Here is a 16,647-nt window from a genome sequence, read left to right on the forward strand (position 1 = left end):
CGATGGGAACAGAAAAAGAGCCATTAACTTGGTCTTAGGGGAGTGTGTTAATGGCAACATTCTAAGCTTTCACTGTAATGGATATCTTTATCCATTACTTGGACTCCTATAGAGAACTGGTGTGATTGCCAATTATACACTGCAAATACAAGTCCTCTGAGAATACATATCTTGTTGATGATAATGTTATAGTAATATGAAATAAAATATATAATTACCATAGAGACAAAGATTATATTATCACAGTTTCTATTATGATGCTGATTTCTGTTCTTCCATCACCTTACTACACATATTAATCAGTGGGCTATGTCTGTACATTAATAAAAGAATTTGAATGTATTTAAAATCATTTTAATAATAGATTAGAGCATGGTTAGTTGTGTTTGTTATGGGGGAGGTGGTGGAAAAGGGCTTAAATGTCACATTCTTGAAGCCAAGTCTGCATTTTAGACTAGGTATTTAACAATGGTCAGAACAAAGTGTACCAGTTTCTAATCTGTTATCTATTGTTATATCTGCTTTGCTGATGTTGTTGACTATTTACTTTTCTGACTTCAATTTTAGTAAGATTAAAAAAAATTGATTCTGCACAATGTCAACTATACTATTACTTAGTTTTTCTCAAAATAAATCTAAAATAGAAAATCAACATAAATAGCAGAAGATAAATTTTACTATTTTTTAAAATATATTTTATTGATTTTTTACAGAGAGGAAGGGAGAGGGATAGAGAGTTAGAAACATCGATGAGAGTGAAACATCTATCAGCTGCCTCCTACACACCTCCCACCAGGAATGTGCCCCCAACCGTGCCCTTGACCGGAATCGAACCTGGGACCTTTCAGTCCGCAGGTTGACGCTCTATCCACTGAGCTAAACCAGTCAGGGCTAAATTTTACTATTATTAAAAGGAATAAAAAAATACTTTTTGAAAAAGTAGTCTTACTCTTTTAGTGAAATTACTTTGGTTTTCACGTGTAACTTTTAGAAAATTAGATTCATAGCCAATATTAAATAGTGTTCTTTGAAATGAACTAAAAACAAACTCATTTTTATATTAACATATTTATTTTATGTTACCTCTGTATTTATTTTGTTTTTGTTATTTTTAAAACTTTATAAAAATGGGTATATTATATATTTGTGTCACTAATTAAACTATTGTTTCTTTCTATTCCTGACAGGCTCCTAAGGGAAGAAATCCATACAGATGTTACTTTCTCTGTAGGTTGTACTTTGTTCAAAGCACACAGAGCAGTCCTTTTTGCAAGGGTTCCTGACTTCTATTTTCATAGTATTGGACAGACATCAAATAATTTGACAAGTCATGAGCCTATTGCTGTGGAGAACTTTGAAGCTTCAGAATTTAGAACATTTTTACAGTAAGTGCTTTCTTTATCTTTTTTTCTCTTATATTTAAGTCTAAGATGTAATCATTTTTTAAAACATATGTATATGTTATTTCATATATTTTTATAAACTTCTAAGAAAAATCCATTCATTTAAATTCCAAGTTAACTTAGTATTAGTAAAGGCTAAGTATTAGTATTAGAGTATTAGGAGACTTAATATTAATAAAGACTAGAGTATCAGGAGACTTAGTATTGGTAGAGGCTACATCCTAACTTGAGTTTGATCCTGAGAGAAGAAATGAGTAGTGAGCTATCTGTTAATTTGAATGAATTACTCTATGCCAGAATTTCTCAACAGTAGCACTGTTGACATTTTAAGTTAGATAATTCTTTGTTGTAAGGGCTGTGCTGTGCATTTTAGGATATTTAGCAGCATCCCTAGCCTGTAGCCACTAGATACCAGTAGCACTTCCCCTCCATATCCTTCCTAGAGCTCCTCCCCCACAAGTTGTGACAACCAAAATGTCTCCAGAATTTGCCAAAAGTCCTCTGGGGTAAATTTGCTCTCTGTTGAAAACCATTGCTATACTGATTTCTATATTATTGATATGTAAAGCTTTCAGTAAATTATGTGTGTTTATAAAAATATGAGATCATAAATTTTATTCTCTTGACTTGTATGTGGTCAACATTTTTGAAAATAGAACTTCCATTGAACTTGTGTTTGGTGAACTTAGAGAATTGTCATTATTAAATAATGGGATAAAGTACTTTATATTAATCCCCATTTCTAATTGAATAGAATTCACTTTTAATGCTTTGCTGTTATCTGTGCAAATGTATAATTATTTGACACTAATTTTTGCTAACTGTATCCGGGGGAAAGTACTTTCTAATGTATTTACTCAAAATTATATCTCTTTTTAAAGAATCTATTTAAATGACTTTAGAGAGGTCTTAAATACCTTAGTGCATTGATTTTCAACCTTTCCTATCTCATGGCACACATAAACTAATTACTACAATACTATAGCACACAGATTTTTAAAAATATTTTTTGCCAATCTGACAAAAATCTGTATAATTTTGATTTATTCACATACGTATTGTTATGTTGGCTGTTGTCATTTTTTTAATTTGACAATCTAAGGAAAAAGAGGCCAGTGCCCCTGACTAAATAGTCAGGTATTACATGTTTTAAAAATTCTTACAGCACACCGGTTGAAAATTGCTGTCTTAGTGTTTAAGAACATGAACTCTAGGACTAAAATGCCTAGGATCAAATTCCCTGCTCTGCCATTTGTAGCTGTGTGCCTCAGACTTAACCCCTATGTGCCTGGAATTTCCTCAAATGTAAGATGCCTGGCATACAATCTATAATAATAAAAACAATATGCTAATTAGATCAGGCATCCTTCCAGACGTCCTTCCCAATGGCCTTCTGGACATAGCTGCGGCAGCGAAGGCTGAGGCTGTGGCGGGCAGGGGCCGAGGCAGAGGCAGCAGCCACCATGGCGCAGGCTGAGCCCCTTGCACGAATTTCGTGCATTGGCCACTAGTAAGCATTATAAAAACGATTAACTGCGGTTTTTATGTTTATAAATCTTAAGTTGTTTATTTGTATTTCATTTCAGTAATTTAAATACTGCCATCCCATAATTTCTTCCCTTTCTCTAATATATGGAAGTTAGTATCATTCTAATAATATTTTAGTGGTCTTCTGTCCTACCGTCCCTCAACATACACTTACTTAGTAGATATTTATTGTGCCCTATTTTGGGCAAAGCTGTATGTGAAGGGCTAGGTATGTACTGGCTAGTGGTATTTTATTTCAGTGATTGATAATAAGTGTGAAGAAGGGGAAAAATTTCTCTTTCCTTCCTCTGGTTCTTTTGGCTGGCCAGATAATCAAATCAACAGGAGGAAGATTGTCAAGAGTAAATAAATTTAATCTCATGCAAATGGGAACACCACATATCTGAGATGAGCAGAGATAAAAAAGGGGATTGAGGTATAAGACATTCTGAGCTAGGGATGAGGTATTGCCTCTTGGGGGCCTCAAAGTGTCATCACTGGATGATAAGAAGAGCAGATGTTTAAATTGAAGTTTGCACTACCATACAGGTGGGTCAAAAGGTTATTGCTGATAATCTCTTATTATGGGCAAGGCTCCTAATTCAAGTTCTTCTAGGTAGTGAAAGGGAGGGGCAGAAGTTTCTCTTGAGCCTGAAGTTAACATTGCCTTTAGTTCAAAATAATCTGCATATAACTGAGGCACATCTTTGGGTGGCTTGTTCTGAATACCCACATAAGTAAATGTGGAACTAAATTTTGGAGCCAATACTGGCAATTATGTCATTATATAGTACCACAGATTTGTCAATTACCAGGTTTTAAAAAAATATTTATGTATTATTTATTTTTGAAGATTTAATTTTTATGAATTGGGCAGCATCCTATCTAGCAACTAGAAGGGCATTTCAAAAACATCTTTATTGAGATAAAATTCACATATCATAAATATAATTCACCCATTTAAAGTGTATAATTCAATAGTCATAGTATTTCTACAGTTGTGCAACCATGATCATAATTTAATTTTAGAGCATTATCGATATCCTAAAAAGAAACCCCACACCCATAATCTGTCATTCCATTCCCTCAACACCCTGCCCTAGGCAACATTAATCTACTGTCTGTGTCTATTGATTTGCCTGTTCTGAACTTTTCACATAAATGGAATTAGACAATTTGTAGTCTTTTGTGACTGACATTTTACTAAACATGATGTTTTCAGGGTTCATCCATGTTGCTCTATGTATCAGCACTTCATTTTTTTTTTATTGCTAAATGATGTTTCATCATATGGCTATACCTCATTTTTTTTTATTTCATCGGTTGATGGACATTTATGTTGTTTCCACTTTTGAACTATGTGACTCATGGTGCTAGGAACATTCATATGCAAATTTTTGTGGGAACCTGTGTTTTCATTTCTCTTGGATATGTACCTAGGATTGGAATTGCTGAGTTTATATAATAACTAGTGGCCCAGTGCATGAAATTTGTGCAAATTAAAAGGGAATTAATTAGAGGAAATACTTTAATATTGTGGGTATCTGGCTCCCTCCTCCCTCCTGTCAGAGTCTGGGCCAGCGCCTGCGGGGATGCAGCGTCAAGTCCCCTCCGGCGCCCGTGGGGACCCAGTTTCAAGTCCCGCTGGAGACCCAGAGTCAAGTCCTGGGTGTGGGTATCCGGCTCCCTCCTCCCTCCTGTCAGAGTCTGGGCCTGCGCCCGCGGGGACACCGCGTCAAGTCCCGCCGGGCACTGCGAGACCTAGAGTTAAGTCCTCGCCTACCCGTGCATGCCTTGCCCCGCGTGCAGCCCCGCCCACCCGTGCACGCCTCGAAATTGCGTGAGACCCAAACTCGCTGGCGCACACAGCCTCCTGGTGATCGATCGTTACAACGTGGGGCTGTCACGACCACAGGCTTTTTTAATATAGGATTCTATGTTTAATTTTTTGAACTGGTGGACTCTTTTTCTAACAAGGCTACCATTTTACATTCCTACCAGCAGTGTTTGAGGGTTTTAGTTTCTCCACATCCTTATAACACTAATTATTACCTTCTGTCTTTTTTTTTTTTTATTATAGCCTTCCTAGCGAATATGAAGTGGTATCTTGTGGTTTTCATTTGTAGTGGAGTGAATGTTGGAGTTTCTCAAGATTGTTCTAAGAATATATGTAGCTTGGGTAACTGTGGATAGTGCAGATTTTTGAAGGAACTGAATTTGTGAGATATCTTAACTCTATATGTTTGAGATGTCAGTTTTAGGGAAGACATGCACTTCTGCTGTTTACATAGTGACTTGGACATATCCATAGAAAACTTGACTTTTGGCAAGTATAATTGGTGGCCTTCTTTATTCTATACTGGAGGCCTGGTGCACGAAATTTGTGCCCGGGGTGTGTGTGGGGGGTTGTCCCTCAACCCGGCCTGCATCCTCTTCAATCTGGAACCCTCGTGGGATGTCCAACTGCCGGTTTAGGACCACAGGAATCGGGCCTAAATCGGCAGTCGGACATCCCTCTCACAATCCAGGACTGCTGGCTTCTAACCACTCACCTGCCTGCCTGATTGCCCCTAACCACTTCTGCCTGCCAACCTGATCGCCCCCAACTGCCTTCCCTTGCCAGCCATCTTGTGGCAGCGTGAGGGCATTGCGCGAGGGTGCGAGGACAACCTAGACTTTTATTAGTATAGATAAGGAAGAGTCCAACTTCATTCTTTTGTGTCTGATATCTAGTTATTCCAGGACCATTTTTGAAGAGACTGCTCTTTCCCCATAGCATTGCCTGTACATCCTTGTTGAAAATCCATTGCCCATTGCTATGGACTGAATTGTTTTACCCCAAAATTTATACTTAGAAGTCATAACTTCCAGTATGATGATATTTAGGGACTATATTTTGTGCCTTTGGGAGGTAATTAGATTTAAATGAGGACATGAGGGTGGGACCCTCATGATGGGAATGGTGCCCTTGTAAGAAGATATACCAGAGAGTCTGCCTGTCTCTGCTGTGTGAGGACACAGCGAGAAGGTAACTAATTACAAGCTATGAAGAGAGTTCTCACCAGAACCCGACCATGGTGGCACCCTGATCTTGGACCTCCAGCTTTCAGAATTGTGAGAAATAAATTTCTGTTGGTTAAGCCACTAGTCTGTGATACTTTGTTATGGCAGTCTAAGCTGACACATAAATGTTAGGGTTTATTTCTGGTCTCTCCGTTCTGTTTCATTGGTCTGTATGTCTGTCCTAAATGCCAGTGCCAGTTATCAGTTTGACTTTTATGAGAACTCAGATTTTCCTGTTTTTATGTCCTGGATCCTAGGTGTTTTTTAGATGCTAGGCTTTTGGCTGTTTGCTGACATACTTCTTGCCTATAATCAAAATCATGTTGATTTTAGTTTAGAAAATTACTTTTGAGTGATTAAATTTTAAGTATATTTGTGTGATTTGGCTTATTTTTCTTCATTTTATGCTCCAGCCATTGCTTGAATGGCCTATTTCTTTATTTCAGAGTTTCTTATATGAAGCTCCTACAAGCATAAATGGAAAATTGCCTAACCTTAGCTTCCCCCCATGTGTAAGAACAGTGACATATAATTTAAACAGAGACTGTAAGACAAATTTAGAAAATCATTATCTTCCAGTATAGATCATAGGCTCATCATTGAGTTTCAACTATCAATTTTAAATGTATATATTTTTTTCTCTAGTAGGTGATATAGTGGCATTGTTGTAAGAGCAGGCTTTGTAGTCAAGCCAGGTCCACCACTTGTAACTATGAATTTGAACTGATCAGTTATCATTAGTTTCCTCACCTGAAAAAAATGATTATCACAATACCCACTTCAGAGTGTTGTTGTGAGGGTTAAATCAGATGCTCATAAAGCACTTAGCACAGTGACCTGCCATATGGTAAGCACTAAATACATTTTAGTATATGTTATTCCTAGTAGTTGGTCCCATGAAATTACACATTTCTTTAGGGATTGAGTATATGCTTGGTATAGACCAAATTTTTATTTATTAGAGAAAAGGAGAAATTCCATCAATGTTATCCTTTATTTGTTATCATTAAAAATTATGGAATTGAGGTCTGTAGAGGTCCCAGCCTGTTTGTGGTTTGGGTTGCTATCTACCTTTTAAGGCAAAGTAGAGGATTTGTCTTCTGGGAAGACAAAGCCCTCTTTTCCTCTGAAAAAAACCTCCTCCATGGTTGACTTTGGCATCTTACAGGAATGAGAGGGCAGGGATTGAGGCTTCCTGAGTCTGGCTTTCAGTTGAGATAGGCAGTGGTTATAACCAGAAAGTCCAGAGTAGGGTGTAGGTACCTCAAGAACTCGTCAGTTAACCCAACCTGTGCTTCATGACAGTAATAGAAGTGAATTCCTCAATAATGGAATAATAATACAGTTTAAAAATAAATAAGTAAAACTGATAGAAAAAAGATAGAATGAGAGACAGCATGGTAGAGTGGAGGAAGCACCGGACTTGACAACAAGACAGAGATCTATCTGCCTTCTGGCTGTGCATTATCTTATGATTTCTGTTAGCTTGGTGTGTTTTTTTTTCATATTTAGACCAGGAGTTTGGAGTAAATGGCTTTGTACTTCACAGTCCTCTCTTTTAAGCACTAAGTCACATTCTATTTTGTATTAGTTTAGTCATGTATGTCTGTTGTTATATAAGCTCCTTGAGATTAGATCATCTCATTGATGTGAACATCCTCAGGGGTACCTCATGTATTCTCTTACATATAGAAAGTATTTGTTATGTGCCCTCTCCCATTTTTTAGCACTTTGCATTGAAACTTCTCTACATTAACATAAAGCATAAGTAGAAGGTTATAATGTGAAATATGAGGTTAAATTATTTTGTTTAGTAAAAATCCTGATAAAAAGATTTTTGAATTTTTACTTTGTGAAATTTACTTCTTATAACTGTCTTCAATGCACATTCTTTCTCTTTAAATAACCAATAAAATTTTTGAAATATTCTGTTATGTTGCTACGTAATATAGAGTACTTCGGTGTATACTTGAGTTAGAGTTGGAAATACCGTTTTGAAAAGTTGTTTTTTATACAGTGACTTCAAATATGGATCAAATGATTGTTAGTGGAAAGTAGTGTTTGCTTTATGATCTCATGATTAAAATTTAACTCAGGGTTATAAAAATGTTTGATTTCCCAACAAGACTTCCCATGTCATAGTTGTGAGAGTGTGTGTATGTTTGTATGTGTGCATGTGTGTGTAAAGGAAAGAAAAGAGGGAAGATATTTGAATTTTCAGTTTAACATCAATAACTGGGAAATGCTAGGATAAAGTGTCAATAAGGTAAACATATAGAACAACACAAAACCAAGGATTCCATTTCCCCTGCAGCTTTCTCAGTGGTGGCTGTTTTCTCTCCTACGTCCTTTATACTGACTAGTAGGGCTGGAAATGGGTGAGATAGGTATACTCTTGTATTAATTATACTTAACTATATTTTCTGTGTTCTTGATGCTTTGGCATTTGGGGCTCTACTGACCCTGAGGAAGTAGGGCCCCACGGTTAGCTAATTCCTGTAAGCATGCCTTTGATAAGTAAACCAACCAGTCCAGAGTTCCTTCAGGCACCCATGTCCTTTATCTGGTTCTTACACTCCAGAAAGCAATACTCCTCTGCTCCAATCTTTCCAGGGCTAGATACCAGATAACTAATGACCACCTTTGTAGCCCAGAGTCCCTAGCCCTCTGCCACCAAGGCCAGGGATCGAACCTATAACCAAGGTATGTGCCCTTGACCAGAAATCAAACCCAAGACCCTTCCATCCACAGGCTGATGTTCTAACCACTGAGAAACTGGCCAGGGCATAGATGGTGTTTTTAATACCATGGCCTCTTAGTTCCTTAATTCCCATTTTCTGGTAATCTTGTTTTTCATTATACCTTGACCACTCAATACCAAGTGAAATAATGTTATGTCATTATCAGTAACTGCAACTCTCCACAATCAGATTCCAAGCGTCTCACTCTCTTAACTTCTGTCTCCTATCTTTCTAGTTCACTCCTTTAAAACTCCAATTCTAATAATTCATTAACTCCACCAGGACCTGCAGTTATTCTTACAAAATTTGATTGTTTCTTATCTGCTGATATTTTCATTTCCATCCTTACTCTGCTTACATTCCTTTCTGTCATTGTGTCACTTCCTGTTTATATAGCCTCTATTCCCTCCTCCCCTCTGAATTTGTCTTATTTGCATGTCAAAACTCCAAACCTTAAGTGCAGCCCTTTGACTACTCTATTCCTGCATCTATACAGTCAAATAAGACAGGAGAAAAACACGTGTAGTCAGTCTCATATATATATATATGTATATATACACACACACACACACACACACACATACATACATACATATACACACATATACACACACACACACACATATACATACTAGAGGCCTGGTGCATGAAATTTAGTGCACTGGGGCGAGGGGTCCCTCAGCCCGGCTTGTGCCCTCTCACAGTCCAAGACCTCCTGCCACCACCACTGCACTCACCAGCCATGAGCCCAGCTTCTGGCTGAGCAGCGCTCCCCCTGTGGAAGCACACTGACCACCGGGGGGTAGCTCCTGCATTGAGCATCTGCCCCCTGGTAGTCAGTGCGCATCATACCAACTGGTCGTTCCGCCATTCAGCCACTTTGCATATTATGGTTTTATTATATAGGATATATATCTATAATAATAAAAGCATAATATGCTAATTAGACTGGATGTCCTTCCGGACGACCTTCTGGACAAAGCCGGGGTTGCAAGGGAAGCCCGAGTCCCAGGTGCTGGAGGGAAGTCCAGGTTCCAGGTGCCGGAGGGAAGCCTGGGTCCCGGGTGCCAGAGCAAAGTCAGTGCCAGCAGGCAGGGGAAGGAAGGCCTACTCTTGCACAAATTTCGTGCATCAGGCCTCTAATCCTATCTAATAAAAGACAAAAAGGGTAATTAACCGTACCTCTGCTACGCTTCCCATTGGCTAATCAGGGCGATATGCAAATTAACTTCTAACAAAGATAATTTGCATATGTAGGCACAGTGATGGGAGGCGAAAGGGGAAGGACAGAAGAACCCGCCTGCCACTGACGGTGATCAGAAACCCAGGCGGCAGACAAGAGCTGGGTGGAAGGGCAAAGGCAGAGAACCCAGGCCGCCTTTGCCCTGCACAAACTATGCAGCTGGGAGAGGGGCGTGGGGCCTCTGGGAGCAGAGTGGGAACTTCCCGGGGTGGGCGTCAGGCATCCGGGAGCGGGGCCGGAAGTTCCCGCCCCGTAGCTGCTCGCTCATTCACTTACTTGCTCATCCATTCACTCATTCACTCACTCATTATTCACTCACTCAGCAAACCCTCTCAGGTCCCTGGCACCAGGCCAGGCACTGAAGTTGAAGCAGGATAAGACAGAGCTATGTCCTCAAGATGTTAGTAATTCAGTAGGGCGAAGCAGGCACATGAACGAGGCAGTTGTATGCACAGATGCACTATACTGGGTTCGGTGAGGGCTGTAACTACTGCCGACTTTGTTCTCTTGATAAAATGGGACCTCAGGAGCCAGGCCGCCCCAAGCCTGTAGGCCTGTGCCTATGCCAGGAGTGGCCGGGGTCTCGGAACATGACAGAGGGTGCAGGTCAGGCTGAGGGGTCTGCCCCCCCCCCCCCCCCAGTGCACAAATTTTTGTGCACCGGGCTACTAGTATCTACACTAATAAAGGAGAAACATGGTAATTAGCGTACGACCGCTACCCTTCCCATTGGCTAATCAGCATATCCTTATGCAAATTAACTGTCAGCCAAGATGGCGGCCGGCAGCCAGGCAGCTGGAAGCGAACATGAGGCTTGCTTGCTCCAGTGACTGCAGACTCCAACGTTCCCTGCCTGACTTGCCGGCCTCTGAGCTACAACTCTAAGAAAATATGTTGCAAACATAGAAGATAAACAAAACCCCAGAAACCAGCTTTCAGCCAGCTGGGATCTCAGAGCTAGAGTTATACATTGTTTCAATTATAGCAGCGGAAGCCTCAGAGCTAGAGCTAGAGCCAGTGCTAAAGCTGGCCCAGAATTAAAAAAAAAAAGAAAAAGAAAAAAAGGAGTGGTTGGGGGCTTCAGTCAATTGCCAGCCTGAAAGCAGCCCTCAGCTCCTCACCCAGACTGGCCAGGCACCTCAGTGGGGACCCCCACCCTGATCCAGGACACCCTTCAGGGCAAACCAGCCGGCCCCCAGGCCTCTATCCTATATAGTAAAAGGGTAATATGCCTCCCAGCACCGGGATCAGCGGAGCCTCGAGGCCTCCTGGCACCGGATCAGCGTGACAGGGGGCAGCGCCCAAACCCCCTGATCGCCCTGCGGCTCTGTGAGTGACAGGGTGCGGCGTCCCAACCCCCTCCCCCACCCCCACAGGCCCTGCTCTGTGTGTGACAGAGGGCGGCGCCCCCCCCCCCCCCCACACACACACACGGGCCCTGCTCTGTGTGTGATGGGGTAGAGCCATAACCTCCCATAGGCCCTGCCCTGAGTGTGAGAGTGGCGGCGCCCCAACCCCCTGATTGGCCCTGCTCTGTGTGTGACAGGGGGCGGCGCCCCAACACCCCCCCCCCCCACACACACACACGGGCCCTGCTCGGTGTGTGATGGGGTAGAGCCATAACCTCCCCACCAGCCCTGCCCTGAGTGTGACAGTGGCGGCGCCCCAACCCCCTGATCCGCCCTGCTGTGTGTGTGACAGGGGGCGGTGCCCTAACTCCCCTATCGGCCCTGCTCTGTGAGTGACAGGGGGGAGCTCCTCAACCCCCTGATGGGCCCTGCTCTGTGCATGACAGGGGGGAGCTCCCCAACCCCCTGATTGGCCCTGCTCTGTGTGTGACAGGGGGCAGCGCCCCAACCCCCTGATTGGCCCTGCAGGGTACGGAGCCCCAACCCCCTGATTGGCCCTGCTCTGTGCGTCACAGGGGGTGGCACCGCAACCTCCCCATCAACCCTGCCTTGAGTGTAATAGGGGGCGGTGCCCCAACCCCCCAATCAGCCCTACCCTGAGCGTGACTGAGGGTGGCATCACAACCTCCCAATCTGCCCTGCTCTGTGCATGACAGGGGGCGGTGCCCCAACTCCCCAATCAGCCCTGCTCTGAGCCCGACCAGGGGCTGCACCTGGGATTGGGCCTGCCCTCTGCCACCCAGGAGCAGGCCTAAGCCAGCAGGTCATTATCTCCTGAGGGGTCCCAGACTGCAAGAGGACACAGGCCGGGCTGAGGGCCCCCCCCCCCCCCAATGCACAAATTTTTGTGCACCGGGCCTCTAGTATATATATAATAAGACAGGAAAAAAACACATGCTAGTCAGTCTCTCTCTCTCTCTCTCTCTCTCTCTCTCTCTCTCTCTCTCTCTCTCTATATATATATATATATATATCACTGATTTCAGAGAGGAAGGGCGATAGAAACATCAATAATGAGAGAGAATTATTGATCAGCTGCCTACTACACACCCCCACTAGGGATCAAGCCTGCAACCTGGGCATGTGCCCTGACTGGGACCCTTCAGTCTATAGGCTGATGCTCTATCTACTGAGCCAAACCAGCTAGGGCTGGTCTCACTTCAAATGAAGCCGGAGAGTATTATGCTAAGTGAAATAAGCCAGTCAGAGAAAGACAAGTATCACATGATCTCACTCATATGTGGAATCTAATGAACAAAATAAACTGATGAACAAAACACATCCAGAGACATAGAAACATGGAACAGAGTAATATTAGAAGGGGAAGGAGGCGGGGGGGGGGGGGGTGCTTGCTTGGGGAGATCAACCAAAGAACTTGTATGCACATATGCATAACCATGGACACAGATAATAGTGTGGTAAAGGCCTGGGGTTGGGGATGGGGGCAGGCTAGAAGGGGTCAATGGGGCGGGGAGAGAGACATGTCTAATACTTTTTTTTTTTTAATTAAATTTTTATTGTTCAGATTACATTTGTTTCTCTTCGCCCCCCCCATAACTCCCCTCCTTCCAGTTCCCGCCCCACCCTCCGCCCTCACTCCCCACCCACTGTCCTCATCCATAGGTGCACGATTTTTGTCCAGTCTCTTCCCGAATCTCCCATTCCCCTTTCCCCCCCAAGAATAGTCAGTCCATTCCCTTTTTATGTCCCTGATTCATTATAATCACCAGTTCATTCTGTACATCAGATTATTTATTCACTTGATTCTTAGTTCACTTGTTGATAGATGCATGTTTGTTGTTCATAATTTGTATCTTTACCTTTTTCTTCTTCTTCCTCTTCTTAAAGGATACCTTTCAGCATTTCGTATAATACTGGTTTAGTGGTGATGAACTCCTTTAGCTTTTCCTTATCTGTGAAGCTCTTTATCTGACCTTCAATTCTGAATGATAGCTTTGCTGGATAAAGTAATCTTGGTTGTAGGTTCTTGGTATTCAGCACTTTGAATATTTCTTGCCATTCCCTTCTGGCCTGCAAAGTTTCTGTTGAGAAATCAGCTGACAGTCGTATGGGTATTTCCTTGTAGGTAATTGAGTCTCTTTCTCTTGCTGCTTTTAAGATTCTCTCTTTGTCTTTTGCTCTTGGCATTTTAATGATGATGTGTCTTGGTGTGGTCCTCTTTGGATTCCTTTTGTTTGGGGTTCTCTGCGCTTCTTGAACCTGTAAGTCCATTTCTTTCACCAGGTGGGGGAAGTTTTCTGTCATTATTTCTTCAAATAGGTTTTCAATATCTTGCTGTCTCTCATCTTCTGGCACTCCTATAATTCTGATCAAGCCTGCAACCTGGGCATATGCCCTGACTGGGACCCTTCATTATTTCTTCAAATAGGTTTTCAATATCTTGCTGTCTCTCATCTTCTGGCACTCCTATAATTCTGATCAAGCCTGCAACCTGGGCATATGCCCTGACTGGGACCCTTCATTATTTCTTCAAATAGGTTTTCATTTGAAGTGAGACCAGCCCTAGCTGGTTTGGCTCAGTAGATAGAGCAGTAGATAGGCACTCCTATAATTCAGTCCGTCCCCAGGGCTCTGCCTCTCTGTCCCAGTCCGCTTGAAGCTGTCCCAGAGGCTCCTTACACTATCTTCACACTTTCGGATTCTTTTTTCATTTTGCTTTTCCAGTTGGGTGTTTTTTGCTTCTTCGAATTTCAAATCTTTGGTTTGATTCTTGTGCTCTCTGGTCTGCTATTGGGTATAATATTCTTTATTTCAGTCCATGTATGCTTACTTTCTAATTTCTTTTTTTTTTTAATATATTTTATTGATTTTTTACAGAGAGGAAGGGAGAGAAATAGAGTTAGAAACATCGATGAGATAGAAACATCAATCAGCTGCCTCCTGCACATCTCCCACTGGGGATGTGCCCGCAACCCAGGTACATGCCCTTGACCGGAATCGAACCCAGGACCCTTCAGTCCGTAGGCTGATGCTCTATCCACTGAGCCAAACCGGTTTTGGCCTTTCTAATTTCTTTATCGTAGCATCGAGGGTCTCATTAGTTTTCGTGAGGCTCTGCTCAAGTTTATTGCAAGCCCTCAAAATTGCGATTTTTAGCTCCATATCCTCCATTTCTGTCATGTTTTTTTGTCTCCGCATCTTTTATACTTTCTTGGTGCACCCTTTGTGGTCTTTGTGCGCAGTCTTGTTCTAGTTAAGCCTTAATTGTTGTAGTTAATACTAGAGGGATTTGATCACCAGGCCGACTGGCTGTGGGAATCAGCTGTGTGGAAAACTTCTGTCCTCTGGGGAGGCGCTAATCTAGCCTTTGCCTGAGGCGATCCGGCAAATGGCTCTGCGCAGGGCTTGGGCGGGGCAGGATCAACAGGGCGGGGGGAGGGAGCAGCTATGGCTGCTCTCAGTCCGTCCCCAGGGCTCTGCCTCTCTGTCCCAGCAACCGCTGCAAACCTCGGAGGGACCGTAGCCAGACAGTCCCGCTTCTCCCGTTTGAGTCTGGGTCCCTAGAGACTTGCCCGGATCTGTAGCCCAGAGTCTGAGACTTCCTCCTGATTGAAAACGACAACCGCGCCCTCAGCCACCAGCCCGCTTTGCGCGCGCACCACCGCACCACCGTACCTTTAAATTTTCCACACTGCGCCTCCTCTGAGCCTCGTAATGCTGTTGTTTTTCCTTCTAGTTGAAGAGTCTCTCCTCAGCCAGCCTTCCTGTGGTTCTGGTTGATGTCCGTTCCGTCTTTTAGTTGTATTTTTGAAGTGGTTGTTTACGACAGCAGTCTCCGGTGTTTACCTATGCCGCCATCTTCAATTCTCCCATGTCTAATACTTTAAACAATAAGTTTTTTTTAAAAAAATCATGACCATGAGCCTCAAGTAGGCATTTAGTGCTGTTGGTCATATTACATGCAATCATATAATATTTCCCTAGTTTCATTTGCTCTCCCATTCTCCTTGATATTTCACACCTCCTCTTTCTTGAACTTTCAACTGCTCTTCCCTTATATTCATTCTGACTTTATGATCTTTCTATTTCATTGAGAAAATCAAGGCAATTGGAAGAGAACTTGCACAGATTTCTCCCACATCTACTCGCATCTGCATCATATGCTTTGTCATTCCTCGTGTTACTATTGATGAACTGTCAGTGCTTTACAATCAATTCCTCCTCTTGTCCACTAGATCTCATTCTATTCTTTTTCACCTACTCAGAGACATTGCTCCAGCAATTTTCACTTTTGAAAAAACAAGTTCACTTCCCTTGGATCTTATCATCTATAATAATAAAAGCATAATATGCAAATTGACCGTACAGCTGAACAGTGGAACGACCATCCAGACGTCCTTCCAGATGACCTTCTGGATGAAGCCTGGGCTGCGAGGGCCGAGGCAGCCAGGGCTACGAAGGCCTACTCTTGCATGAATTTCATACCTAGGGCCCCTAGTTAGCATATAAACATGGTGTCCCCCCTCACCTAAAAGAACAACAAAACCCTCTGCTTACCCCTACTTCCCCTCCAGCTAATACTCTACCAGCTAATACCCTAATGCTCTGCTCCCTTGCACATCAGATTTCAAGTTATCTATCACACTCCCCAATTCCATTCTCCTTTTTAAAAATTGAGATATTCACATATTATAAAATTCACTCTTTTAAAGTAAATCAGTGGTTTTAGAATACAGTTGACCCTTGATCAATGCAGGTTGGAACTGCACAGGTCCATTCAAATGCTGATGCTGATTTAAATCTGGGCTATTCAAGGATCTACTGTATTCACAATGTTGTGCAACTATCACCACTGCCTAATTCCAGAATATTGTCATCATCCTAAAAAGAAATCCTATACCCATTAGCAGTTAATTTCTACTCTTTCCTCCCCTCTAGTTCCTGGCAACCAATAATCTACTTTCTATCTTTAAGGTTTTGCTTATTGTGGACATTCCAAATAAGTGGCATCATATAGTACACGGCCTTTTATGTCTGGCTTTTTAAACTTGGGATGATATTTTCAAGGTTCATCCATGTTGTGGTGTTCATCAGTACTTCATTCCTTTTTGTGATTGAATATTTCATTGTATAATGGATCAGGGGTCACCAAGACCATCCTCAGGTTTGACGGTTTTGTGAGGACTCACAGGACTCAGCATATAGTCATACTCCAGGCTATGATTTATTATGAAGAAACAGAAAAGGCACATGGGGTAAAGTCTACAGGAAACCAGGTGCAAGTTTCCAAGGAACCTTTC

At 42.4% G+C, this 16,647-nt stretch overlaps 1 protein-coding gene across 2 annotated transcripts in view; it reads left to right on the forward strand.

Moving 5' to 3' along the window:
* BTBD8 (BTB domain containing 8) overlaps positions 1-16,647 on the forward strand; it is a 102,480-nt gene that overhangs the window by 6,692 nt on the left and 79,141 nt on the right. The window contains exon 2 of one of the 2 annotated variants that reach the window (XM_070405584.1): positions 1,188-1,385. In XM_070405584.1, the coding sequence (XP_070261685.1) occupies positions 1,188-1,385 (198 nt within the window). Of the gene's footprint in view, positions 1-1,187; positions 1,386-16,647 lie in introns of those variants that run through there. The other variant, XM_070405586.1, reaches the window with a different exon arrangement.

The sequence above is a fragment of the Myotis yumanensis genome, unplaced genomic scaffold (genome assembly GCF_028538775.1).
Source record: "Myotis yumanensis isolate MYYU_CA2020_CCGP unplaced genomic scaffold, mMyoYum1.0.hap1 SCAF_2, whole genome shotgun sequence".
Taxonomy (NCBI): domain Eukaryota; kingdom Metazoa; phylum Chordata; class Mammalia; order Chiroptera; family Vespertilionidae; genus Myotis; species Myotis yumanensis.